Consider the following 27887-nt stretch of genomic DNA (forward strand, 5'->3'; position numbering starts at 1 on the left):
AGGTTTGCCTGCTGTATACACAAAGTGCAGTCAAAAGCACTGCAAGCAGCTCGACACTTGCAGTCCTGATGCCTACTACTGCTTATAAACGTTATTATAGGAGTCCACCTTTTGACGCGTATGGTAAGGAATATGTGAATCTATGACTTCCGCACACCCTCCATGTCAAGACAGGGTTAAAGCAGTGAGACGATTCTATTTGCAACATTTGAGATTGTCATTGGTGGATTGTTTTGATACATGTGAGTAATTATTTGAAAGACTTTGGAACAAGTGCATTGGAATATGTATCATAAGCTTGGAGGCAATGAGGTACCTCCCTTAGTATCCTTTAACATCAAATGACAATTATGCACTGGTGTCACGTGGTCCACGAAGGGGGGAGGGTTCAGCCATTTGCAGGGCCTGCTAGATCAGAGAGATTGCTAAAGACAGCTAAACTCCCAGATCCATCAGATAACGATGCGGGTAAGCCCTCCTCAACTGCCTTATCTAATATTAATATAATAGTATAATGTTAATAATATTGGAGGAGACAGGCTCTGGCAGATCTCTACAATCAACTTCAATCTTACCTACACTATTGATTGGTACCCATGACTGCTTGGCAATAGCTCCAACATCTCTAACTCAAACAAGTGCAAGACTGATTGCATTTTCGACCAGCAGAGGTCAGTAAAATACCAGCATAATTTTAGCATTCTCTAGATTCCAGTCCATGGATTAAAAAAAAAAAAATTCTGGCAACTGCCTCTATTTAACTTTCTTAATAGAAAACGACCAGCAGAGATCAGTAAAACGCCAGAATCACTTTAGCATTCTCTCTATTCCAGTCCATAAAATAGTCTTCCATGAGCACCCGTAGATAATATTTTTTTCAAAACGTGTATTTTCAGTGATATGATAACCGAAGGCCCTGATTTTATATTAAAAACAAAGCTTTGGACTATACCATTTCTTGCTGAAAGGCAATACTTCTCTCCATGTATTCCCACACCTGGTGTGCCACGCAGTTTGTTGCTTATTTTCACTCCATGTTAAAGAACAGTAGATGTTTCAGCACCCAGGCTAATGTGCTGCATAGCTTAATACATAGAAGGGCCCAAAGGCGAGACCGGTTGCATTGCAAATGCTTGTTTTTCTGCCTCGGGAGCTGGGGAAGATTTTCTCAAGTTGCCTGAGGCATTTTTTTCTTCAGTGTAGTGACGATCTACGTGCATGGCGAGCTGTCACTACACTGAAAGTGAAAATGAAATGAGTTAATCGGCTCATTTCACTTTCATGCCTACGTGCTCCTGGGGCTATATCAGCCCCCTAGCACATAGGCAGACAAGAGCAGTATCATTGAAAGGGGAGAATACCCCCTTTCCAATGGTGCTCTTACCTAGTGGATCCCTGCTTGGGGATTGCTGCAGAAGGGCGATTCCCAAGCTGGGATAAACCCACTAGACACAAGGGAAGGGGAGAGGCCCCCTAAGCAAGTGCCTCTGTTCACCCCATAATAATTTTGCCATATTCAGTCTTTCTGCAAACCCTGGGCGGCAGATAGGGCAGTAGCCTCCAATCTTCCCCGAGGGGCTGAAAGCACACTAAACACCAGGGATTCTTTCGGGGTGGGGACTGCCCTAAATGGGCATTATAATGCTCCCATCCCTCCCAACAAATGGCACATTCTTTCTGCCCCCCCCTAGGGTTCAGATGGGGGGGCAATAGCCAATGATCTGTTCACCCAGGGGGGCACAGATCCCACTAGGTACCAGGGATTTTTAAAAAAAATATTAGAGTGGTAGGCGCTGCTCACAAAGGGTAATGCCCCCACCACCAACACAAAAGGGAAAGTCTAGAAGGCCCACTAGACACCAGGGATTTCATTTTTATTATAAAAGAGGGATGAGGGCTTTCCACAATAGGCAAGGCCATGCCCCCACCCACAATAATAAAAACAGAAATCTTTCTGCCCCCCCCCCGGTGAATCCCTGTATGTGGATCACCGCAGGAGGGCGATCCCCAAGTAGGGATCCTCCCACTATATACCAGGGAGGGGTGTGCAGCCCCTTGACAAGTGTCTTTCCTCCTCCCATAATAATGTGGCTATATTCAGTCTTTCTGCACCCCTTGGGGGGAAGATGGGTCAGTAGCCACTGATCTGCCTTCCAGGGGGCAGAGAGCCCACTAGACAACAGGGATTTAATTGTATTATAAAAGAGGGATGGGGGCTGCCCACAATGGGCAAGGCCATGCCCTCACCCACAACTATAAAACAGAAGTCTTTGTGGGGGACAGAAAGCCCACTAGGCACCAGTCATTTTTTTTGTTAAATATGTAGGGGTGGGGGCTGCCCACAATGAGCATATCAATGCCCCTACCCCCTAAACAAAAAAGGGACAGTCTTTCTACCCGCCTAGAGGGGGGAAGATGGGGTTATTACCCCCGCCTTGCCCCCGAGTGGGCAGAAAGCGCACTAGACACCAAGGATTTAAAAAAAATAAAAGATAGGTGTGGGCTGCACATAATGGCCAATGCCAATGCCACCCTGGCCCAAACAATTGCTCCAGTCTTTATGCCCCCCTAGGCACCAGATATATGTTTATGGGCATGTCAGGGAGCAGCCCCTTAGGCAAGGGCGCTCCACTTTTTTACCCCCCCCCGGGGTAGATCAGCAATAATTTTAGGCTCATCGGCCCCAGGACAGACAGCTACTAGACACCAGTGAAAGTTTCTGTGTATGTGTATGTGTACTGGAGTTCGGCTGATAGTCTGCGTGTATTGGTGTTTTGTTTGGCTGTGTGCGAACCTACATTTTGCTGGTGGTGTGTGTGGACTTGTGCTTAGCTGGCCATGTGTGGGGACCAATGATTGGCTAGCAGTGTTCGTAGACTACCGCTTGCCTAGCTTGGCTGGCAGTGTGTGTGCTCTGTCGCTGGCTGGCGATGTGTGTGGATGGCGTTTGACTGGCGATGTGCATGAATGGCACTTGGCCGGTGGTGTGGCTTATCTGAATCCTCCAGGGTTTTATTACCCAGAATCCCCTGCAAACCTTCAATTTAGCTAAAAAGTCACACTTTCCTCACATTTCTGTGTGGGAAAGTTGTGGAATTACCGCACCAGCAAAATGTTTCCACCACCCAGTGTTCTCCTCGGTCTCCTGATAAAAATGATAACTCGCTTGTGCTGGTGCCCAAAGAAGAATCTAAAAACATATCAAATGAAAAACTGAGGAGGAACCAAAGTGGGTCCAAAAGGGCTGTTTAAAAAAATAAGTTATTAGGCTGACTCTGCTTTGGGTACCCACACAAGTGAGGTATCATTTTTATCCAGATACTGAGGGGAATGCTGGGTGGTGGGAAATATGTGCCTGCGTGGTGATCTCACATCCTTTGGCACACAGAAATGTGAGGAAAATGTGACTTTTTAGCAAAATTTAGGTTTGCAGGGGATTCTGGGTAAGAAAACTTTGAAAGATCCATGCAAGCCACACATCCATGGACTACCCCGGGTGTCTAGTTTTCAGAAATGTCTGGGTATGGTAGGTTTCTCTTGATGGCCCCTGAGCTGGGACCAATAATGCAGGTGCCCCCAATTATCACAAAACAACCTGTTTTGAAAAGGGGGAACCTGCGTTTTTGGTCCAGGCCTCTGCGGCCATCTAGAGAAACCTACCAAACCTAGACCTTTCAGAAAACTTGACATCCAGGGGAGTCCAGGGAGGTGTGGCTTACATGGATCCCCCAAAAGTTTTTTTTTACCCAGAATCCCCTGCAAGCCTCAATTTTAGCTAAAAAAAAGGCACATTTTCCTCTAATTTCTGTGTGCAAAAGTTGTAGAATGCCCGGTTCCACACAAATTTCCCATGACCCAGCATTCCCCCAGGTCTCCCGATAAAAATGCAACCTCGCTTGTGTGTTTAGGCCAAGGGGCCACAATAGGCAAGGGCCCAAAACATATTGTAGAGGCATTAAAAATGATCGATCACAAAACAACCTGGTTTTGCAAGGGGAGGGGGGGGGTCATCTGCGTTTTTGGTCCCGGACTCAGCGGACATCTAGGAAAACCTACCAAACCTAGACAGTTCTGAAAATTAGACACTGGGGGAGTTTATGGAGGTGTGCCTTGTGTGGAACCCTCAAACATTTCTCACCTAGAATCCCCTGCAAACCTCAAATTCTGCTAATAAAAACACATTTTCCTCACATTTCTGTGTGGGAAACTTGTAGGATCACCAAGCCCACACAATTTCCTACCACCAGCATTCACCCAGGTGTCCTGATAAAAATGCTACCTCACTAATGTGGGTGGACCAAGGGCCCGTGACAGGGAAGGGCCCAAAATGTATTGCAGAGGCATAAAAAATGATCGATCACAAAACGACCTGGTTTTGAAAGGGGGTCATCTGCGTTTTTGGTCCAGGTCTCGGCAGCCGTCTAGGAAAACCTACCAAACCCAGACAGTTCTGAAAACTAGACACCTGTGGGAGTCCAGGGAGGTGTGGATAGCGTGAATCCCACTATGTTTTCTTACCCAGAATCCCCTGCAAACCTCAAATTTAGCTAAACAAAATCCCATTTTCCTCACATTTCTGTGTGGGAAAGTTGTGAGATCACCAAGCCCACACAAATTTCCTACCACCCAGCATTCTCCCAGGTATCCCCATAAAAATGCTACCTCACTCGTGTGGGTGGGCCAAGGGCCCACGACAGGGAAGAGCCCAAAACATATTGTAAATGCATCAAAAATGATCGATCACAGAACAACCTGGTTTTGCAAGGGGACCATCTGTGTTTTTAGTCCCGGATTCGGCTGCCATCTAGGAAAACCTACCAAACTCAGATAGTTCTAAAAACTAGACATCTGGCGGAGTCCAAGGATGTGTGGCTATACATGGGTCCCCCAGCTTTTTCTTACTCAGAATCCCCTGCAAACCTCAAATTTAACTAAAACATTTCCTTTTTCTCACATTACTGTGTAGAATCATAAGGCAGGCGCAAATTTCCTACCGCCCAGCGTTTCCCCCAGTCTCCAGACTAAAATGATACCTCACTTGTGTGGGTGGGCCCAAGGGCCTGTGACTAGGAAAGGCAAAACAAGTAGAGATTGAGGGGATAGCACAGCGAGCTCCAAGTGCTATATTCTTTTTAATATAAGTGTTTAGGTTGATCATGCATTTGACACTGGCACAAGTGATGTATCATTTTTATCAGGTGACGTAAGGGGAACGCTGGGTGGTAGCATGGTGATCCTAAACAGAAATGTGAGGAAAATGTGACAATTTGTTTAATGAAAATTTGAGGTTTGCAGGGGATTCTGGGTAAGAAAACGTTGGGGGATCCATGCAAGCCCCACCTCCCTGGACTCCCCTGGAGATCCAGTTTTAAGAAATGTATGGGTTTGGTAGGTTTCCCTAGATGGCCGCCAAGCCAGGGATCAAAAGCGCAAATTCCCCTTTCAAAAGCAGGGTGTTTTGTGATAGATAATTTTAATGTTTTTTTTTACCCAGAATCCCCTGCAAGCCTCAATTTTAGCTAAACAAAAGGCACATTTTCCTCTAATTTCTGTGTGCAAAAGTTGTAGAATGCCCGGTTCCACACAAATTTCCCATGACCCAGCATTCCCCCAGGTCTCCCGATAAAAATGCTACTTCGCTTGTGTGTTTAGGCCAAGGGACCACAATAGGCAAGGGCCCAAAACATATTGTAGAGGCATTAAAAATGATCGATCACAAAACAACCTGGTTTTGCAAGGGGGGGGGGGGTCATCTGCGTTTTTGGTCCCGGACTCAGCGGACATCTAGGAAAACCTACCAAACCTAGACAGTTCTGAAAATTAGACACTGGGGGAGTTTATGGAGGTGTGCCTTGTGTGGAACCCTCAAACATTTCTCACCTAGAATCCCCTGCAAACCTCAAATTCTGCTAATAAAAACCCATTTTCCTCACATTTCTGTGTGGGAAACTTGTAGGATCACCAAGCCCACACAATTTCCTACCACCAGCATTCACCCAGGTGTCCTGATAAAAATGCTACCTCACTAATGTGGGTGGACCAAGGGCCCGTGACAGGGAAGGGCCCAAAACGTATTGCAGAGGCATAAAAATTGATCGATCACAAAACGACCTGGTTTTGAAAGGGGGTCATCTGCGTTTTTGGTCCAGGTCTCGGCAGCCGTCTAGGAAAACCTACCAAACCCAGACAGTTCTGAAAACTAGACACCTGTGGGAGTCCAGGGAGGTGTGGATAGCGTGAATCCCACTATGTTTTCTTACCCAGAATCCCCTGCAAACCTCAAATTTAGCTAAACAAAATCCCATTTTCCTCACATTTCTGTGTGGGAAAGTTGTGAGATCACCAAGCCCACACAAATTTCCTACCACCCAGCATTCTCCCAGGTATCCCCATAAAAATGCTACCTCACTCGTGTGGGTGGGCCAAGGGCCCACGACAGGGAAGAGCCCAAAACATATTGTAAATGCATCAAAAATGATCGATCACAGAACAACCTGGTTTTGCAAGGGGACCATCTGTGTTTTTAGTCCCGGATTCGGCTGCCATCTAGGAAAACCTACCAAACTCAGATAGTTCTAAAAACTAGACATCTGGCGGAGTCCAAGGATGTGTGGCTATACATGGGTCCCCCAGCTTTTTCTTACTCAGAATCCCCTGCAAACCTCAAATTTAACTAAAACATTTCCTTTTTCTCACATTACTGTGTAGAATCATAAGGCAGGCGCAAATTTCCTACCGCCCAGCGTTTCCCCCAGTCTCCAGACTAAAATGATACCTCACTTGTGTGGGTGGGCCCAAGGGCCTGTGACTAGGAAAGGCAAAAAAAAGTAGAGATTGAGGGGATAGCACAGCGAGCTCCAAGTGCTATATTCTTTTTAATATAAGTGTTTAGGTTGATCATGCATTTGACACTGGCACAAGTGATGTATCATTTTTATCAGGTGACGTAAGGGGAACGCTGGGTGGTAGCATGGGGATCCTAAACAGAAATGTGAGGAAAATGTGACAATTTGTTTAATGAAAATTTGAGGTTTGCAGGGGATTCTGGGTAAGAAAACGTTGGGGGATCCATGCAAGCCCCACCTCCCTGGACTCCCCTGGAGATCCAGTTTTAAGAAATGTATGGGTTTGGTAGGTTTCCCTAGATGGCCGCCAAGCCAGGGATCAAAAGCGCAAATTCCCCTTTCAAAAGCAGGGTGTTTTGTGATAGATAATTTTAATGTCTCAACAGTACGTTTTGGGCCCATTCTTGTTGCAGTCACTTGGCCAACCCATACAAGTGAGGTACCATTTTTATCAGGAGATCCGGGGGAACGATGGGTGGTAGGAAATTTGTATCGGCCCAGTGATCCCACAACTTTCCCCTCAAAAAAGGAAGGATAATGTAATTTGTTTAGCAAAATTTAAGGATCACAGGGGATTCTGGGTAAGAAAACGTTGGGGACCCAAGCAAGCCACTCCACCCTGGACTCCACCATAGGTCTAGTTTTCAGAAATGGCTGGGTTTGATAGGTTTCCCTAGATGGGTGCCAAGCCCGGGGCCAAAAGCGCAGGTGACTCCCTCACAAAACCATGTCTTTTTGTGATCGATAATTTTGAACTCTCCACTGTACATTTTGGGCCATTTCCGTCACGGGCACTAGGTCTACCCACTCAAGGGAGGTACCATTTGTATCGGGAGACATGGCAGAATGATGGGTGGTTGGTATTTTGCGGCTCCCCTAAGATTCCATCACAGAAATATGCGGAAAATTGGATTTTATGTTTTTACAAAGTTTGAGGTTGGGAAGGGATTCTGGGAACAGAACATGGTGAGAGCCACACAAGTCACTCCATCCAGGATTCCCCTGGATGTCTAGTTTAAAAAAAATGTATAGGTTTGCTAAGTTTCCCTATGTGACACCTGAGCTAGGGCCCAAAATCCAATGGTAGGCACATTGCAAAAAATGGTTCGTTTTCTATGTTGTGTTTTGGACGGCTTCCAGTCGCGAGCACTAGGCCTACCCACACAAGTGAGGCACCATTTCTATTGGGAAACAAAAGGGGAATGCTGGGTGGGTGGAAGTTTGTGGCTTACTGCGGACTCCAGAACTTTCCATCATAGAAATATGAGGAACATTATTTTTTTCAACAAAGTTTGAGGTTTGCAAGGGATTCTGGGTAAAAGAACCTAGTGAGAGCCATATAAATCACTATCCTGGATTCCCCTGGGTGTCTAGTTTTCAAAAAGGTACAGGTTTGCTAGGTTTCCCTAGGTGCCAACTGAGCTCGGGCCCAAAATCAACGGCTAGGCATATAGCAAAAAATGGCCTTTTTCTGTGGAAAAATGTGGTGTGTTCACGTTGCGTTTTGGGCCATTTCCTGTCGGCGGAACTAGGCCTTCCCCCACGAGTGAGGTACCTTTTTTATCGGGAGACTTGAAGTAACGCTGGTGGGTGGACGTTTGTGGTTGCCCACAGATTGGAGAACTTTCCATCACAGAAATGTGTGCAAAATGTGTTTTTTTAAAACAAATTTTGAGGTTTGCAAGGGATTTTGGATAAAATAACCTGGTGAGAGCTGCACAAGTGACTCCATCCTGGATTTCCCTGGGTGTCTAGTTTTTTAAAATATACAGGTTTGCTAGGCTTCTCTAGATGCTGGCTGAGCTAGGGCTCAAAATCCACAGCTAGGCACATAGCAAAAAAGGGGTCAGTTTTCAGTAGAGAAATGTCATGTGTCCATGTTGTGCTTTGACCCATTTCCTGTCGCTGGCACTAGGCCTATTCACACAAGGGAGATACTGTTTTTATCGGGAGACTTGGGGAAATGCAGAATAGTAAAAGAAGTGTTATTACCAGTTGTCTTTCTATGCATTTCTGCCTTCCAAATGTACAACAGTGTGTAAAAAGGAAGACGTTTTGAAAAATGCCCTCTAACTCACATGCTAGTATGGCTACCCAAAATTTCAGAGATGTGCATATAACCACTGCTTCTAGACTCCATTTCTTGTTTCCTTTTCGGAAAAACATAGGTTTCTTTGATACCTATTTCCCCCTCTTTATATATTACCAAATACATTGCTGTAAACCTGGTACACAATGAAAAACCATTGAAAGGTGCAGCTCAGTTATTGGCTCTTTGTACCTCCGGTTCTTGGTGAACCGACCAGCCAGATATATCCCCACAACCAGAAGGGTCCTGTGGACTTAATGGAATATTGCTTTAAACAATCTAGCATAGTTAGAAGATACAGTTGAAAATGTAGGCACACATAGCTGTTTTTTTCAACTCAATTTCAATATTTTTTTATTTCAACTGTTACTTTCTATAGGAACCCCTTGAAGGATCTACACAAATGAACCATTTCTTGGTCCCCGCAGGGAATCCACAAACCCTGGGTACGTTTAGAATCCTCAGGATGTTGAAAAAAAAGGACGCACAATTGGGATGGATACCTTATTTGGACAAAAAGGCATGGGGGCCTAAGTGACAGCTGCTCCAAATAGCCAAAAAAGAGTGTGGCACAGAGGGGGAGGGGGCTGGCAGCGAAGGGGTTACGTTTTCCAAGTTTATTTTATTTCTCTTGTAAGCTATTGTTGATAGGTATAGGAGCAGTTCCCCAAAAAACTGAAGTGGAAGGTCCATGGCGGGCACCGGGCAATCCCCCGGTGCGCCACCCAGGTGGAGGCCGTTTTTGTTACAGGGCCGTTTTTGCAGCATAGCTCGGGGGCACCTCCAACACCCCCCCCTGGCCCCCCAGTGGGGAGGGGGGGCCGTCCGAGCACTTTGCCAGGGACGGTTGTGGTTCCCAGTCCGGCCCTGCATGGATTAGTTACATAAAATATTATCGGAGTGATTCTGTTGGAAATTTTGGATAGTAGTGCAGTTGAACTCTAAATTATTGGCCTCATTCCCGGATAAAGAAGGAGGCGATGCTGCATCGCCCACTTCCTGCTGCGAGCATCATTTTATGTCCCCTGCCAAGGCAGCTTTTGTGCGGCATCAGAAACGTCTGCGGACAGAAGTAAATGTGGGCACTGTCATCATGCCGTCTCTCTTCTCTGCCCAAAGGACCGCAGCCGCAGTGCCTCTGGCGAGAAGGCAAATGAGAAGACGATTACTGCTGTGGAAGTGTTCACAATCTTTTGGGCTTCTGAGCATTTTTTCCTCTCAGACATAAAATGTCAATATTAAGTATGAGGCATATTGTATAATAGTAACCTTAGCAGATTCTAATATGGTATGACCACATTAAGGGCGATTCTCTTTACATATTGAGGTGCAGGAGGAAGAAAATGGCAGAAAAGAGAATTTTCCTCAGAACCAACTTTTTTTTTCTAGAGTTTTATATAGCACGAACTTGACCCGAAGTTATCGGGTATCAGAGCGCTTTACATGAGCACCAGTTGCGTTACACAAGGGGACATTCATTTTTGTTAGGCAACTCGTGTGTGCAGAGCAACACAATCGGCTGCACTTAGCAGGTTCAGCCAAACCACAGTGCGTTAGACAGGGACAGAATTAGACGGTTAAAATCAAAGATACTCAGAAAGTGAAACAAAGGACGCTGGTTCACAGGTTGACAGGAGTTCACAGGTGCCCTCTGGAAAAAGGAGCTACACAGGGGAAACTATTCTCACTGAAAGTCTGTTCTACATCATGTACTAAATATTGTTTGTCCGCTTGATGTGTTGGTTTTCACTGGTCATGCTGCTCTAGGTCCTTTCAGGAAAGACGTCCAAACGTGCACTTTCCATTATGTGGTAGTTCCACAAGAAACACCATCATTTAGAGGAGGTCTTGCGCACACCAGATCCCTGGCTAGGGCCAGCCAATCTGCTTTGCCTACTCTATGGGTTTTCAGATTGAAGCTGGAATAGCGCTGAGACACGGGATAAGGAAACCAGTGTTACAGAGTTTGCTCTGAAATGGTGGTGTACGCTCCTAGAGTCAAGCAGGAAAACACAGACCCTTTTAAGAAGAAGGTGGCACAAGGCATATCAAGGGCCTATTTGATCGGTGGGGCAGCAGAACTTCTCTTTCTATCAAGCCTGTCACAAGTTGTGCTCTCTGTAGTAACTTCAAATTTGGCCTCCCAGTATAAACAAGCATTGGCAAAGCCAATAGGTCTCACCTATGGGAGAGCTATTGGCTTTGCCAATGTCTTTAAGCCACGTTGTACAGCAGCATGGCTAAAAGTTAACTGTGTGGCATAGAGCAGAGTAGTAGAGAGGAGAGAACTATAGCCCAGGATGGAGTGGCAAAGAGTAGCATGATGTGTTGTGGCCTAAGGGTAGAATGGCCTAGAATAAAATAGAAAGGAGTGGTGTAGTGTAGTGTGGTGTGGCACACAATGGAATGGCACAGAGTAGTGTGGCGTAGAGTCAAATGGAGTGGTGTAGAATAAAGTGGCAAATAATAGAATTGCACAGTAGAAAAGAATGGGGCAAAGCGGCATAGAGCGGGATGAAGTGGAGTAGAGTGGCGTGACATATAGTGGTGTGGCATAGAGTGCCGTGAGAGGCATTGTGTGGAGTGGAATAGGTTAGAGTGGAGTGGTGTAGAGTGGCGTAGAGAGGAGTAACTCAGAGTAGAGTAGCGTAGAGTGGCATAAAGTAGTACAGTTGTGGGTGTAAGTAACTAAAGTGTTGATAAAGATATGGAGAAAGTAACAAATAAGAAGTTGTATGCCTGTGTTAAAAGTAGGAAAGCACATTGTGCGTCCAGGAATAATAAGAAACCATTTATAAAATAAAGAAATAGTGCATTGCAAAAAGACGAGGAAGAACAAAGACAAGCAAGAACACATGTACTTGGTCTATGCTCCAGGAAGGAGCTAACACCAGTAAGGAAGAGAAGCCTTTGGGAGCTAATCAATCGAAAGACAGCAAATAAGAGGGACAACAAAAACACTAATGGTACACTGTGGTCAGGTTATAAACCCACTGAGTTGTACACAACATGTCTCGCAGCACAGCGCAAGTGCTGTGCAGTTGAGACCTACAAAGAATACTGCGACTTCAAATAAAACATGCAAAATCCCTTCTCTGAGGCTGGATTTTCTGAAACACTTCATGGATGCAATTTTACCCAGGCTGTCCATGGACACATACAAATGCCCCCCATATTGGCAGGGGCCCCTTCACAGAGCGGCTCATATCCTCAGGTGTTTGGATGGGAGTGAGGCAAGCCCCATAGTTTGAAGGACACTGCAGTAGTGGATAATGAGAAGGAACATTAGTGCAAGAGAGAGTACGTAAGAATTAGTTCTGACCATAGGAAGCAATCAATCATAGGAAGAAATCAGTCTTCAAAGTAATTTTGCACTTCCAACCATAGGAAGCAATCAGTCTTCAAAGCAAATTTGATAGCAATTTTCAAAGCGAGAGGCTAGGTGATGGAGCACAACTTCATAGGGAGTAGATTCCAGTAGCACTGTTCTAGACTTTAGAGTGAGAGTAATCGAGAAGCTGTGCAGGCTTTCATAAATTGAATTCACAGTTTGTAGGTTGTACTGTTTTTCAGATAACAAGTCAATTTGAAGATGGCAGCGGGATTTAGGAGTGCGCCTCTGATAAGGTTCTGGTAGAGCACTTTAGTACTTAGTTCAATAGAGAGAATTAGTATTGAGGAATATCAGCTAAAAGGCAGTGACCCAGCATGCTCAAAACAAGCGTGCAAAGTAAAGTTTTGGCTAAATGAAAGGGACTATATGGATAGATTTTGAGAAAATTAAGCAGTTGGTATCTGTCAGTAATAGTTATGGAAGGGATTCCAGGGTCATTGGCGGGTTAAACTATACACCAAGATTTCTGCCTGATGGTGCAAGAAGATATCACCAGGATGAAAACTGACAGGGATCGGCTGATTTCAGAGCTCTGATTTAGAAGGGGGTAAATAACTGCTCTCTTGATGGAGTTTAGAATAAAGAAGTCCAGTTACTTAGAGATGTGAGTCAGTCTGAGACTATGGTATGGAAGTCAGTGGTGAAAGTTGGGAAAGAGAATATGTGTATGCCATCAGCACATAAATGATGGGAGAAAGCAAATTACCAGATTATGTCGCCTAAGGGTAGAGGGACCAATAAAGGACCACGAACCAGATGGAAAAGCAAGGCTAGCTAGTGATAAAAAAAATAAGAAAGATAGGGAAAGATTGGAGGAAAACACGGTGATAGCATGGCATGTGTATATATGCTCATATCTGCTCCTTTGCAGACACCAACTTGGAAGGACAATTCAGGACATTCTGCACCTCTCTGGGGCATACTGCAGTTCTTTAGGTAACATCTGACAGTATCCTACATGCCAAGCTACTGGTAAATAAGCAACTCCCCTTTGATTTATGGTGTAGTTGTATTGTTATTCCACAGGGCTATAGAAGTCCATTTTGGAGCAGACCAAAGGGGAAGAGGTGCCTTTCCTATCATGTAGGCTGCAGGAAACCAAAGGCATATTGAAGAAGGCTACTAAAATAATAATTAAACATATTTAGAGGGATTTTGTTTTCGAGGACAACAAGATACCAATGACAGTCATACTTAAATGTAAGTAATGCAAAAGGAATATAGGCGGGAGAGTAATATCCCTTGTGAAGTGGTTACTTTGGTTTTGACAACTGGCACCCTAAGCTACATACATACATACATACACACACACACACACACATATATATATATATATATATATATATATACACACAATAATTGAGTATTTGCTAGATCTAGAAAGAACGTGATTGTTCAGCTGCCACTGCCAATAGGACCTGCTTTAGTGAGCTAATACATGCAAACAGCATTTGTTTATGTCTATATTTGCATGTGTTACCTCATTGAAGTAAAATCTACTGGTTCTGAGGGTGGTAATGATGGTGGTATATGTGGTGGAGGTAATCATGGCAGTGATAAGGGTGGTAGTAGTTCTGGTGTGACGGAGGTGGTAAAGTTGGTGGCAGTGGTAATAATGGTTGTAGTAGCAATGTGGTGGTAGTGATGGTACTTGCAGTGCTGGAAATGTTGATAAAAGTGGTGGTGATAGAGGTAGGTATGTTGATGGACATGTTATGATGGTGGTGGTGGTGGTGATGGTGGTAATGGTAGTAATGTCTATGGCAGAGGGAGTAATAATAATTATAGCTGTGGAAGTTGTTGTGGTGGCAATAACCTCAAATAAACACACCTGTATGAAAACAAATAAAGCAATAAGGTGGCCACCTAAAGATCAGGCTTGCTTCAAGGTACTGACAAAATATTACAGTCAATTGTAGTAAAAAGAAATACAAAAAGTATAGTTTTTCGGTATACAATGCATATTTGAGACAAATAACTGAGTGTGTGATGATTGAATACATTTTTTAGATGTAAAATAGTCCTTCATATGTGTAATGCAAAAAGTCCCTTGAAGGCGCCAATAGGGTGTGGCGAGAGAGTAGACTCCTCTGACTGGAGAAACAGCCCACTGTAGTATTTTTTAAAACATTCATAATAATGCGTTATGCAGACTGCTGTGATGTGAAGCCAGACCTAACAAAGGGGATATTAAGGAACTATTCAGATAATCGTAATAAACATTTCTGTATTTTTTCCTTTTAGAAAGCCCAGGTTGATTCCAGAGTGACTGGGATAATATTTAGTTCTCCCTTCGCCATAAAAGGAAAATCGTTCATGGACTCAAGTTTATCATAAGTGCCTTATCACACAACAGTGGTTTCAGGTTTCTGGACTGTTACCCAAGTATTCAAGGGCATTTTTTTTCTCACACTCAAAAAATATGCAAATATAAGCAAACTTGCCATGCGTATCATTTTCTCCATCTGTTGTAATTTGCATTGGCACGTTTTGTATTTTGTGTTGCCAGGATCATTTCGTCTCTGTTTTTGTTGTTTTCTATTAATAGCTTAACTTATCTTCCATTTATGCTAGGTTTCCCCAAGCAGCCAGGTCAAAAACCTTCTGTGAATCAGCACCACACAGCACTACAACTTTCCTAGACACATAAACATATACAGTAGATAATTGACAATAAACAAAATATTCATACAATATATTTTACTTCAACTCTGCATTATTTTGGAATATAAAATAGTTACTCTGGTATAGCTGTAATTACATTTCCAATACATACTGAGTCAGGAACATGGGATGGGTAGGTTAAAAAAACGAACACATACTGCGGAACAATAATGCTGCAGGCAATAAGAACATGTCCATTATATTGCTTAGAATTGGAATACGTCACAAATTCTTAATATTTATTAACAGGCAAAATTGCAGGAATCGAAAAAGCGGCGGGGATCATGGATTTTCTGTCCCTGGATTTCAGACAGTTTCTTCATCACTCATATCCCAGATCTGGAAAAAAAGAATATGTAAAGATTAAACTTCATCAAAGGGCATGTGTGCAAACTCATAACACATTTACCTTTCACTTAGTGCACCAAAAGTAGATCTGCCAATTTCGAAAGCATATTCACCCTGTGAGTGGGGAGGCGGATTTTGTAGGGGGTGGTGTGGGGTCCAAAGACCCTCACAGCCATGGAAGGACAATGGAGGATGCGGGTCCAGGCAAGGGAAAGCCGGGGGGGAGGACCTGGCCATGCCACTCCTGCCCCTATCTAAACAACAGATTAAAGGCTTCTAAGGTCACCGCCTATCCAAGGCAGTTTTCAAAATACCTAAAAAGAGCAGAGCATTCAAATGTAAGCTGGAAATCTACTATATGAAGTGGTTTCCAGCTCAAGTTATACTCAGTGTGTCATCACAGCTCCACTAGCTTACCGTGAGAAATGTGCTGATATCTTTCCACACGTGGTGGCAATATGTGATTTGGGAGGTCTGCTAACGAACCCATTTGGTTTAACATATCAAATAATGCACTTAAAATAAAGATATCTTTACTGATAAGAATCAATGTGTAAGATCTAAATATGTGAACATTAATGCTATGTCATACAAGGAAATACCAATATTTTGAAATCAGTAGTCCACTACGGCGACATACTAAGGCTGACAACACTCCTCAACAGTGTTGCTCGTGAGATTGAATCCTCCTCTCCTAGATGCCTGTCCCTCACTTGCAGTCTATGCAATCCACCAAAGATGACCAAGTCAGGTGACCTTGCCAGTAAAAGGGAGTTGGAAGTTTGTGTCCTCACTCCAGTTACCAAGCCAGCTCTGTTTGTGTGGGCCCTCAGTGCAGTGAGACTTGCGACTATCCGGTTGGGAAATGACTTAATGAGGATTACTCCCAGCTTTGAAAAAAACAGCAATACATTTAATGCATGGTTGTTTCATTAAAAGCTCTGTTGTATTTTTAGGTTTGAAAATTATGTGAGATGAGGGAATGCACACCCTGTTTTTAAACCGCGTTTTCTTTGAGCAATCATGACGAGGGAAGGAGACGTTATTTTATCAGTCAAGCAGTAACCCCCGACGAAGGGCACATGGCAGCCCGAAATGCATTGGGTATTTTAACATGAAACATTAAAGACTGCTTGCGATGATCTTTTTGCTTCAATCGTATTCTTACTAAAAGGCCTGGATGGGCACAGTTTGAATATAAGAAACCTGTAAATTGGCATCATACCCCGAGTGTTGGACCTCTGGAAGAAACGGAGATAAAAAAAGTGGGACTTACAAGAGTTTAAATATGGTTAAAATTTGGAATACTACGGATAAAAGTTATTACTTGTTTAAATTAGAGGTGCAGGCTACACTAGCGGCACGAAGCTGTGCATTTGGTTTTGGGGCTACATAGTCCCTCACCTTTCTAAGTATTTTTAGGTTTCGCATGCACAGACCTTGCGCTGTGCTTGTGAAATCTATTGAGTTTAATATAAATCTTAAAAGGGGTATTTTTTATTGATTTATGTGCTTGCCACTTACTTTTCCTCCATTTCTATTGGCTGTCGCGCACTATTTCTTGTTGTTCCGCATGTGTTTGCTCTAATCAGTGTTCCCAAGGCCCAACTACTCCATTTCATCCACCAAACTTCTTTGTGAGACAGCTCTCTTGAGGCCGACAAAGGTCAGCGTTCTAGTATTCTTGCTCTCCAGTGTGCAGCTCCGCTGCAAGGCACTTCCTGTTTTTCCAGCCATTCCCTTTCAAGTAGTTTACGGTTTTCCCTTAGATTCCCCTTCCCATGTCTTCTGTCGACTCAAGGCATATTTCTGATATGATATCATTTCAAAGCTTGCAGCGACCCTGTGAAGTACAAGCCATTATATAAATGTGAAATGATACATAAGACAGAAGATTACAAGACTAGGAGTCAAGTCATCCATCCTGGTCGGTAGTATAGTTTAAGAGTGCTTGGTCTGGAGAAGCGTAAGCTAAGAAATTAAAAGGTGCCACAGTGGTTGCCTTTACTAATAAGAAATGATTTTTACAACATTAGGATAATAAAAGACTAGGGAAAAATCATAGAGCTCTAATCTATACGTTGCAGTTTGCATGCAGCTCTTAGATGACACCTAATAGTTCACTGTGCCATTCTAGGATTCTATCCTATAAACCGGAAGTATTAAAAATGTCTCTGTGACAAAAGTGGTAACCCACTGAACTATTTTGATATGCAGTTCTGCAATGTGCATGGTATACGCTTTTTGTAGCAGGCGATTTAACCCTCTGTGCTACTTTGAATCAAAAGTTCCACTAGCCAAAACTCTCCTCTGTACAACAGCTCCATTAATCACCAGAGATATCGTGAAATTGTTATTATTGCCTTAAAATTGCTGGAGGCGAGGAACGCTGCTGCAGGTGCTTTTAAATCCATCAAATATTTCAAAATAAGGCACCTTCCTTAAGTCAGCGCCCCATGCGGTGGCACCAGTTGCACCGCCTTAGAGCCGGCCCTGTCGACAGGTTTCATCCCTGGAGCAGGGTAGTCGCACATGACCAAGTGCAAACTGGAATAAAAGTAATAATCTCCCATCCGTATACAATAGTGCACTTTTTGATGGGTGTGTGTGTTCCTTTTTAAGACAATACGAATACAATAAAAAAGTTTGTGCATTTAGGCCCAGGTAAAATTCCAGCCTTACACCTGGTTGTATTGGGAGTACTTTACCACACGGTAACACTGGAAGGACTGTGGTATTGTATTGTATCTGAATTGGTAAAGCACTTACTGGGAGTAACACATTACTCTTGTGCCCAAGGTTATTGGTTATTTCTGAGATACTTTTTGAACACAGCGGTTGTCTCAGAGTTATCTCGTTTTGCAAAGTTTCTAAAGATAACTTTCACAAAATTAAACATGAAAGCTTGGTTTAGAATTTTACCTTAGTAAAAAGCGTTTAAATATAGAATGCTGATAAAGAATTTACAAAGCTTTGAAACAATGATTGTTTTCACCTATTGTGCTAACGGTCTTGTAATCTAACAATTTTAAATAATTCAACAATAAGATTTACATTCATACATACATAGTGGTTAGTCTGTTATTTTTTATTAGTATAAACATAGGGTGTAGTATTTAAACTTTTTTAGTCTTTTGCTCTGGTTGGTGCCATTACTTCAATATGTATTGGTTATTTAGGAGAAGGTAGTAGGTGTTTAATTCAATTATAAATTGTTTTCAAAGGTGGTTCCAAGAAATCAATGCAGGTGGAGGTTTTTAGTGAATATCCTAATTATTTATTTAAGTGAACTGAGGATTAGTAAATGGCTAGGAAATTGTATTCTAGTGGGATAGGTTATTTACAGAACAGGAAGGCATGCGGATAAGCACGGGGTAGTAAAGAGGAAATGGTACAATGGAGAGTAGATAGCGGCAGCAGAAGTCAGTTTCAAAAAGGATGTCAAATGTATTTCATGTGGGGAGATGAGAAGGACAGCGCTATATTTTAACTTAAAACTTAAAATTGTTGCCTGTCCTTTTCTTTTGAATTGACCATTTACTTATTTCTTATTCTATGCATGCCTCCTCCCTCTGAGCACAGGTTACTCTAAGTCAAATTCATGTCTTCCTTAATCCCTATTATTGTATTTCAGCAAATTGCCAGCACCTGATTTCATAGATCCCAACATCTCCTTCAGAAGTCATATCCCTACAACCTAATAACTAATCAGCTGCTTACCTATAAATACCAACAATCATATGCGTGAATTCACATACCCGCTTTTTCAATAAAGGTCACACCTAACTCCTATGAATTTAATCTACCACACAGAAACTACAGTACATGCAAGTAATGGTTTTGTTAAGCACACAAAACTAACAACAATAACCATCAAGAACCACTGAGGAAAAAAACAAAAAACACACATCTTGGGTCTGAGAGCAGCATGCTGCCCATTTAATTCCTCAAGGGTATTAACTGCTTTATAAATTCAATTACAATACATTACAATGTAAAATCCACCTGCCACACAGTAATAGGTTAACACTTGGGATTTCCTATTACATTTAATAAACTGTAATTCCTAACTGGGAAGAGGTAGGTCTGTCATGTTTAGTACCTATGGAAGTGTAATGAAAATCCTCTTTAATGGTTAGGTCGAATTTATCATTACAAGTTTGAAAATTGCACTTTTAGAAAGTTGGCATTTTCCTGCTCTTAGCCCTGTGTGCCTGCAGGCTATCTCCAATACATGTCTGGGGAAGGTGACAGCTTGGCTTTGCACATTCTCTCTAGACAGCCACACACAATGGGAGCTTAGATGTGAGTTGAAGGAGGAGGATGGGAGGGAGAAGCTGGGAGCAGCCTCACACTTACACCTGAATAGGCTGTGTCCCATCCCCACACAAAGGGTTGCATAACCCCCTGCAGTGAGTTTGGACTTAGGGTAGGAAGGGAAGGCCTTTACGCACTTCAAAGACCTTTCTTTGAAGTCTCCCCCACTTTAAAGGCACTACTGGGTATAAGAACTGGACCTTAGACCCACCCTACCACTTCAGTACCCTTATGGACCTGTGAAGACTCTGCCAGGAAAAAGTACTTCTGTGCTGCTGAAGGACGCCACTCTGCGGGACTGATGCTCTGGAAGAACTGCTTTGCTGCTGTGCTGTACTGCTGCCTTTGTGTTCTGGTTGAGAAGGACTGGACCTGCATCACTTGAACCCAGAGTGACTCCAGGGGCTTTCTGTCTTGCCTCCTGATCTGAAATCTCGGGGGACATAAAAGAGTTCCAACTATCCTAAGTCTGTACCTAAAGTGTGCCATCTGAGAGTCTACTCTGCCAAGTGGAGCCACCCCAGTCCCGGATCCTTGGTAGTAAGCTTAAGGTGCTTGCCCAGCCCATTACTGTTGCAGAGATGGAGCTGGTGCATCGCCATTGTTGTGAGGTCAGCAACGATGCATCTTCAACACTGCATAGATGGGAACTGGTGCATCCCCCCTGTTACCCGGACCAGAACTGAAGCATTGCTGCATCTGACCCTCTGGTCTGCCTTCAGAACCACCACTGTGCAATGCTCTTCAAGTGAAGTCCTTGCATCTACCTTGACTGCAGCATCAATGTCGAAGCTGAAATTCCGCATCGCACCAAAGCCGACACATCGACGCTGTTGTGCCGCCAGGACCAGCGTATCGGCGACAAAGACCATGGAACTTTTCCTCAACAGGCCCAATCTAGTCTCTGTAGCCAGCCCGCACCCCATTGCAGTCGGCCTGAACTTTTGACTTTCTCGGGGTCCAGTGCGACCAGATGTCCCTTCCTGGCGCTTAGTGCTTGTTGGCGCTATTTTCACCTATTCTTTTAAAAAGCAATATCTCTGATTCTACTGATTAGATTTAGATTTGGTCTTGTTTTATTTATTAAACTATTCTCCATTTTTCTAAACTGGTGTGGGATATTTTTGTATGTTGTTTTCACTGTCTTTACTGTTTGAAGTGTTGCACAAATACTTTATGGATTGCTTTCAAGTTAAGCTTGACTGCTCTGTGCCAAGCTACCAGGGGCTGAGCACAGGTTAATTTGGGAATTGCTGGTGTCTTACCCTGACTAGGATTGTGGCTTCTGCTTGACCAGGGTTTCCTCCAGCAACCATCCGTCAACCAGGAACTCAATTTCTAACAACACACAGAAAACACACAACATGCAAGCTAATAAACACACAAAACCAAACGCACACAAATAACCCTGCCACCCTTCTCGGGGAAGGTGCTGGAGGCATTTGTAAATGAGCAGCTGAGAAGCTATCTCGAGAAGAACAATCTACTTGACACCTCACAGTCAGGTTTCCGTGCGGCACATAGTACGGAGACAGCCCTGATAGAGGTGACGGATAACATCAGAGGTGCCCTTGACAAGCGCCAATCATGCATTCTGGTACTTTTAGACTTATCAGCTGCCTTTGACACCATCTCCCACCATATCCTAATCAGACGACTGTGGGAGTATGGTGTCAAAGGGCAGGTCTTAAAGTGGTTCATTAGCTATCTGTCAAACCGAACCACCACACTGCAATTAGATGAAACCTTAGCCAGCACACGGCCAGTTACAAGGGGTGTGCCACAAGGCTCTATTCTCAGCCCCTCACTTTTTAATGTTTATATGGCCCCCCTGGCCAATCTCATTAGGGCACATGGATTTGACGTGTTATCATATGCTGATGACACGCAAATACTTGTTACCCTTGAACATGATATTAATGACACCAAAAAACGCTTTAAAAAGTGCTTAATAGAGGTTAAAAACTGGATGAGTCTAAACCATTTACAACTAAACGGCGCAAAGTCTGAAATAATGACTTTCGGTCAAGCCAGTGTACACTGGTCTCAGGACTGGTGGCCCCCGGAAATGGGGGAATGTCCTGTCCCAAAAGAATCTGTCCGCAACCTTGGAATCCACATGGATAATAAATTATCCATGAAGGACCATGTGAACCACACTGTTGGAACCTGTTTTGGAATCATGCGAAGTCTCCGCAGAGCTTTTAAATGGATACCAAAAGAATTGTATTGTATTGTGGCATACTTGTAGAGCGCAACCTGTCACCACAAAGGGCATCCTGGCGCTTAACCCGTACTCAGTTAGAAGCAATAGCTCAACCTATCCTAGACTAGAACGCAAAGTTCTAGTTCAGGGCCTTATTATAAATAGGCTAGATTACTGCAACTCCATTCTGCTTGCCATAAATGAATGCCACATAAAGAGACTGCAAGTTGTTCAGAACACTGCTGCTCGTCTGATTTTAGGACTCCCAAAACGATCCCCCTCCCTTCCTAGCCTGAAAAATCTACACTGGCTGCCCATAAAGAAGAGAGTCATTTTTAAAACCATGTGTCTGGTCCACAAACATATGCATGGCACTGGACCCAAATACTGGAACCAAAAATTGACTTGGTACCAGCCCGGACGAGAACTGAGATCTAGCTATAAGTTCCAACTTATGCCATCTAGAATACAAACAGTCAGGAATGGGGGACGTGCTTTCTCACATATGGCACCTCTCCTATGGAACAAACTTCCTCTGAATATTCGTGCAACGACCGAGCACATGAGTTTCCGAAGATTGTTGAAAACATGGCTCTTCAGCTAGGTCTCTGCCTTTTCGTAAGATCTCTCTCCTTTTTACTCCGGGACTGTCCGCATGCGCCATGAGACTCCCTCACAGGACGTGATATGTTTTGCGCAATACAAATTACCAGACTAGACTAGACTAGACCCAATCACCCAACTGGAGTCAACAAGTCCTTCCTTACGGCTTGGCTACAGTTAGCTATCTATATGTTGGAGATCTAATGTTTCAAACAAAGTACATAGACTTAAAGTAGGCTTTGAGTCACCCCCTTAGCTTTGTTGTCTATCTCACGTCCCTGTTCCTTGTTCAATGGCTTTGCTCCCAATTTTTCGTTTTATTCCAGCCAGGAGCATTTAGGCCGGGCTGGGTGCCTTGTATCTCTCCACTGCTGATGTTGTCTGTATTCAGTGAACTGAGTTTTCCATTTATTTTCAGCACTCCATTACAATGTTTGTTGTGTTGCTGTCCCCCCTATGCTCTGCTTTTCCCATTCACATCCCCCCTGCCCTCCTCCTCCAAGCTCTCCAAAGTTACCCCAGTCATCAGGTTCACAACTCCTTGTGTTTCCTTTTGTCCTCCCAATTATCAGAGCAGGAGAAAAGGTTGAGAGCAGAGAAAAGCTGCAATGGTAACAGCTTATTTTTGAAAGAGAGAGAATTCAAGCAGGTACACAATAAGTCATTTTGAGTGGCTTTGACCTGTGCCAAGCAAAGCTTGCTTGAAGAATGTTGATCTTGCCTCTGTAAAGTGTCTATGCCTTACCGGGGATAGAGATGATTATAAGGAGTGGTACATTTGGCCCTGGGTAGAAACAAAAGAGACTGAGCTGTGCAAAGGCAAGTGGAGGGGGCTTTAAGGGTGTTGCGAAGAGTTGGACACAGGGGATTGAAGAGAACATTGGAGAGGTTAGCCACATTTTATATGGCGGGCACCCTAGGTTTAGTCCTTTTGTATCCTGCCTTGGTGTTAAGTTGACGTTTGCCACAGAATTGCACCTGCAAAGACCCTAATATCTACCCAGAGTTTGCTTGAGGGCCATGCGCCAACCAATAACAAATTCACCAGCCATCAACGGCCTTCTCCTACTTCTTCAAAATGTTCTTTTAATTTCATGGGAAACACTGTTCTGGAGAATAGTTTTTCTCATTATGTCATTTAAAATATGGAAAGACTATTTCTGCTATTAAAATTGCCTTACAGCACTAACAGGACTGAGTTGGGATAGCAGGGTTCTTGGTTTCCGGTCGACTGTAGATATTGTGTGCTTGCTATAAATGATCTTATAAAGTATTCTAGCGAATGCTTAAATGAAGTGAAGGCAGGGCTCCTTTCCATTTAAATAAAATTAAAAAAAGCTTTTTCCAAGGCAGTCTTCAACTTGTGTGGTTTAATTCTCCTTGGTGGGAAAGTCCGCATACTCATGGTACAAAGGCCATGCTGGGTGTCATGCAATGCCTTGTCCCTGTGCCTTTGTGGAACAGGCTATGCTTCCATCTCCAAAACAGATCAGAGATTGAAGGCACACAGGAGAGTCCCAACCACTCATTAACTGCACGCCGTAAATACTTTTTAGTAGGTGTCGGAATCACTGGGCACTCACACCTGCAGACTTGAAAGGCCATTCGGGGTTAAAAGATGCAGCAGCACCAGTCTTGACTTTGACGAGATGGATAAGAGATCAACTGAGCCATGAAAAGCATTAAAACAAACTCCAAGGATTTGCAAATAAAAAGTTATGAGAAAGTGTGCATAGACACCATAAGAATAAAGCGAAAGAGAGTAGATATATTACATCCTGTCTTCATTCTCTGAAAGGAAAATCGCATGTCCATTCAATCCTTTATAATGTATCATGGAGACATATGTGTAAATCATACCAATTGTAATTATTTACATAGCACACAATACAAAACGAATAGTTGTTTAGCCTTTAGTAGAATTATTACCCAACTACATGACATTCATTATATGATGTCCTAAGAATCAAAGTGATGCAAAGATTCCCTATTACGTTAAACAGGGCACATAGAAATGGCTGCAGCATGCGAATAACCATCTGAGCCATTTCCCAGGATCGAAATTTATGAACTGCAGTTTACACAACAATCTCTGCAACCGACTGAACCCACCAAGCTTATCTTCCAAGGATTTCAACCTGTCACCTGCCCTACAAGTTACCTAGAAAGATGTGCAGAATGTCTAAAATATTACTAATAATCTGCAAAACTGTGGTAGCAAGTTCAGATGTGTGTATGTACGGCATCAAACAAAGGTTTTTGTAAAGAGACATACCAGTTTCCCATTCAGAATGTTATGGAACTAAAGATGGTACCTTATAGGATGCAGACTAATTAGGTTCCTGACTGCCCAGTAAGTATAGGTTCCGGGGGACTCAGTACCCTGGACATTGAATGGAGGCTTACAGGAGTTGTGAAGGATCGGAGAAGACTCTGGGATAGAAGAGGCTGCCTATAGGACTCTTAATGTCACAGGAGAGTGGAAGGAAGCTTCATATGGCTACAGTCACTGGTCTGAGGACTAACTAAAATGTTTCCAGAATCTGTGAGGGGCAGCAGAGAGAGCGAGAGACAGATTAGGGCAAAATGCTCCAAATTAAAGCAGAGAAGGTCTCACGATTTGCTGAGGGACAGCGTGGGCCATCTAAGGGCTCCCAAACTTCAGGTAACAATCGCTACTGGCCAACTAAGGTTTTCTTGGGTCTTTTGGTGTCAGCAAAGAGAGGCTTATGTTGGATTAAGCCAGTATGTAGGAAGATTGGTGCCCTGAATGGGGCGGGGTTTAGACACCGAGCACCAACTGGTTGGGTCAGAAGGTCAACCGAGGATAACTAGAGGCCAATGGAGGATTGGAGTACCAAGTAAGGGTTTCTGATTGTCAGTACTTGGTTGTTTGCTGTGGACTGTCTCTTGACCACCTGAGGGTGCTTCAGTTGTTTTCAGAGGGTCTCTGAACATGACCGAGGATTTGCTATTAGTTAGCTGCGGTCTAACCGGGGATCTCTTAAGATTGACTTTGGTCTTTAAGCATTGGCTGAAGGTCTATGAGGGCCAGATCAGAGTTGGCTGAGGATACATGAATTGCAGCCAAATGTCGTTAAGGACCAGAGGGTGCTTTAGGGTGAGATGCTGAATCTCTTGCCTGGCTGAGGAGGACTAAGAGCAGTCACAGGAACACTCGGTGATCAGCAGAGTGGCTCTAGAGACCTGTAGAAGATGGCCAACCGACGAGATTGGTCACCAGTGGAAGTGGAAATGCTCTGATGGATGACTGAGGAAATCTGGTTTGCCGACAGACTTCAAATGTGGTCCTCTGCCCGACATTCCTGTTTCTTTTCCCTGAGGTATACCTCTACTGTCTATGAGCTAAGGCTGCATTGCTGCTTCCCATAGTGTACCGGTTTTGTGTGTAAAAGACGTTTACACTGCTGTTCTATTTTTTTGAGCTAAAAGTGTTATTGGGCTATTTTGTACTGGTGCCAGGCCATTTTATATCAACCAATCTAAAGCCAACATTTGAACCAGACGACTGGAAAAAATGACTTTTTTGGGACTAGCTGCTATGCTCTTCAGTACAAGACACACTACAGAAGGATGTATGACGTTACAACGCATCCTTTTACAACACCTACCTTTACAGCGCAATTTTTACACCGCAACATCCATTACAACGCATACCATTACAACGCATGCCATTACAACGAATTCTTTGAAACTACCTTTACAACGCATTCCACTACAACGCATACTACATTTACAATGCATACCATTACAACGCATAACATTACATTGCATGTAAGATAATTATTGGATAGTGTAGGGGTAAAAATTACTATTATAACTCCAGGGGGTGCAACAGTAGGGTAAGTGTTGGATAGTGTAGGGGTAAACATTACTATTCTAACTCCAGGGGGTGCAACAGTAGGGTAAGTGTTGGATAGTGTAAGGGTACTATGTGTTGTAATGGTATGCGTTGTAATGGTATGCGTTGTAATGACTGCGTTGTAATGGCATGCGTTGTAGTGGTGTGTGTTGTAGTGTCATGCGATGTAATGGTTGCGTTGTAAATGCATGTGTTGTAATCGATGTTGCGTTGTAAAAGTTTTGTTGTAATGGTAGTGCGGTGTAAAAGTTGCGTTGTAAAGGTTGTTTCACACTACAGAATATTGCTTCGTAAAACTTACTAAAACCAGAGGAAAATTGTCAAATGCTGCTGAAATGTACGTAACTTAACCCATAGTGTCTTCATCGGCTTTTCAGTCAACATTATCCGTGGATTTCTGCCCACATGCTAGAGATTTTGTTGTGCTATTGCACTGATGTGGTCTGACTGGTAACAATGCGTACGCTGCTAAATGCATACCGTGTCTGTATTATGACTAATGGCAGTGCTTAATTTGAACAGGTGGTTTCCAGTGCTCGGCACCAGCACTTAATTGTCAACACTGGCACTGATGACAGTCTGCCACATAGTGGCGGTGTCTGTCTAATTTAGAGATAAGCACAACAGCAATTATTTACGGATTCAATATAAATTAATATGACTAAGACCTATAACCCAGGCCATTCTTATAGCTTTGGGGGCCTGGAATAGTCTGAATTGTCACACCTGTTGGAGTGTGATGTTAGTAGTTATTTTGGTCCTGTAATTGGCAGTGCCTCCAGGGGCAATGGATGATGCAAGCTGCAATGGCTTCCTGAGGAGGGCTGTGAAACGTACGTTTTTTTTTCTTTTTTTCTTTTTTTTTTTTTTTTACAAATTAAGCAGTAACCAATGGTTGCAAGCAAGATGGGCCTCCCCTACATAATGTGTTGACGGGTCGCGGAGACTCCACTAATACATATATATCTATAGCCTTTAGGTTGAACGTCCCCTCCTCGCCCCCACCCCCCACGAATGATGTTGGGAGGCCTCTCTGCACTACAGTAGGGTGCATTACACCTCTGATTATAAGACAAGAGTTTTCTAGTATTGCAAAAAGGCAAGCAAATTATTCTTCCCACGATTCCTGTACGCAATATTTTGAAAATGTTTATACTTTCCTGAACTGTTGGGGGAGCCCACTTGAGAAAAGGGGACGAGGCCTTTCATTTCACAGAAAAATAATAGGAGTTGATCTAATCTTGCCGCAATTAAGAGCCACAACTTGCCAAAGAAAATACACAGACATGTCCAGTCTTCGCATCAGAGTTTAAGGGAACATTTCAGTAATGGAATACAGCTCCTCATGTTCTCACAAGTGGATCATTAACTACCGTTTTATCAACGCAGTGATCACCCCCTGGTAGGCATTTCCTGACAGTTAATGCTGATGCTATAAGAGCTGACCTCACAGGGCAGCCAGAAACAAGAACAGTGAAATGAGAGGCGATTATTGCTTTAAGATGTGAAACGCCACAAAAGCCGATGAAATGTGTGTT

General features: G+C 43.5%; 1 protein-coding gene across 2 annotated transcripts in view; it reads right to left on the reverse strand.

Annotated features, from left to right (window-relative positions):
• Positions 1-15013: 15013 nt before the first annotated feature.
• Positions 15014-27887, reverse strand: part of ATG7 (autophagy related 7) — a 1270091-nt gene continuing 1257217 nt past the window's right edge. For both annotated transcript variants that reach the window (XM_086938958.1, XM_086938957.1), the window contains exon 21: positions 15014-15331. In XM_086938958.1, coding sequence (XP_086795084.1) covers positions 15299-15331 — 33 coding nt within the window. In that variant the 3' untranslated portion in view covers positions 15014-15298. The remainder of the gene's footprint in view (positions 15332-27887) is intronic.

This window comes from Lissotriton vulgaris, chromosome 9 (assembly GCF_964263255.1).
Source record: "Lissotriton vulgaris chromosome 9, aLisVul1.2, whole genome shotgun sequence".
NCBI classification, from domain to species: Eukaryota; Metazoa; Chordata; class Amphibia; order Caudata; family Salamandridae; genus Lissotriton; species Lissotriton vulgaris.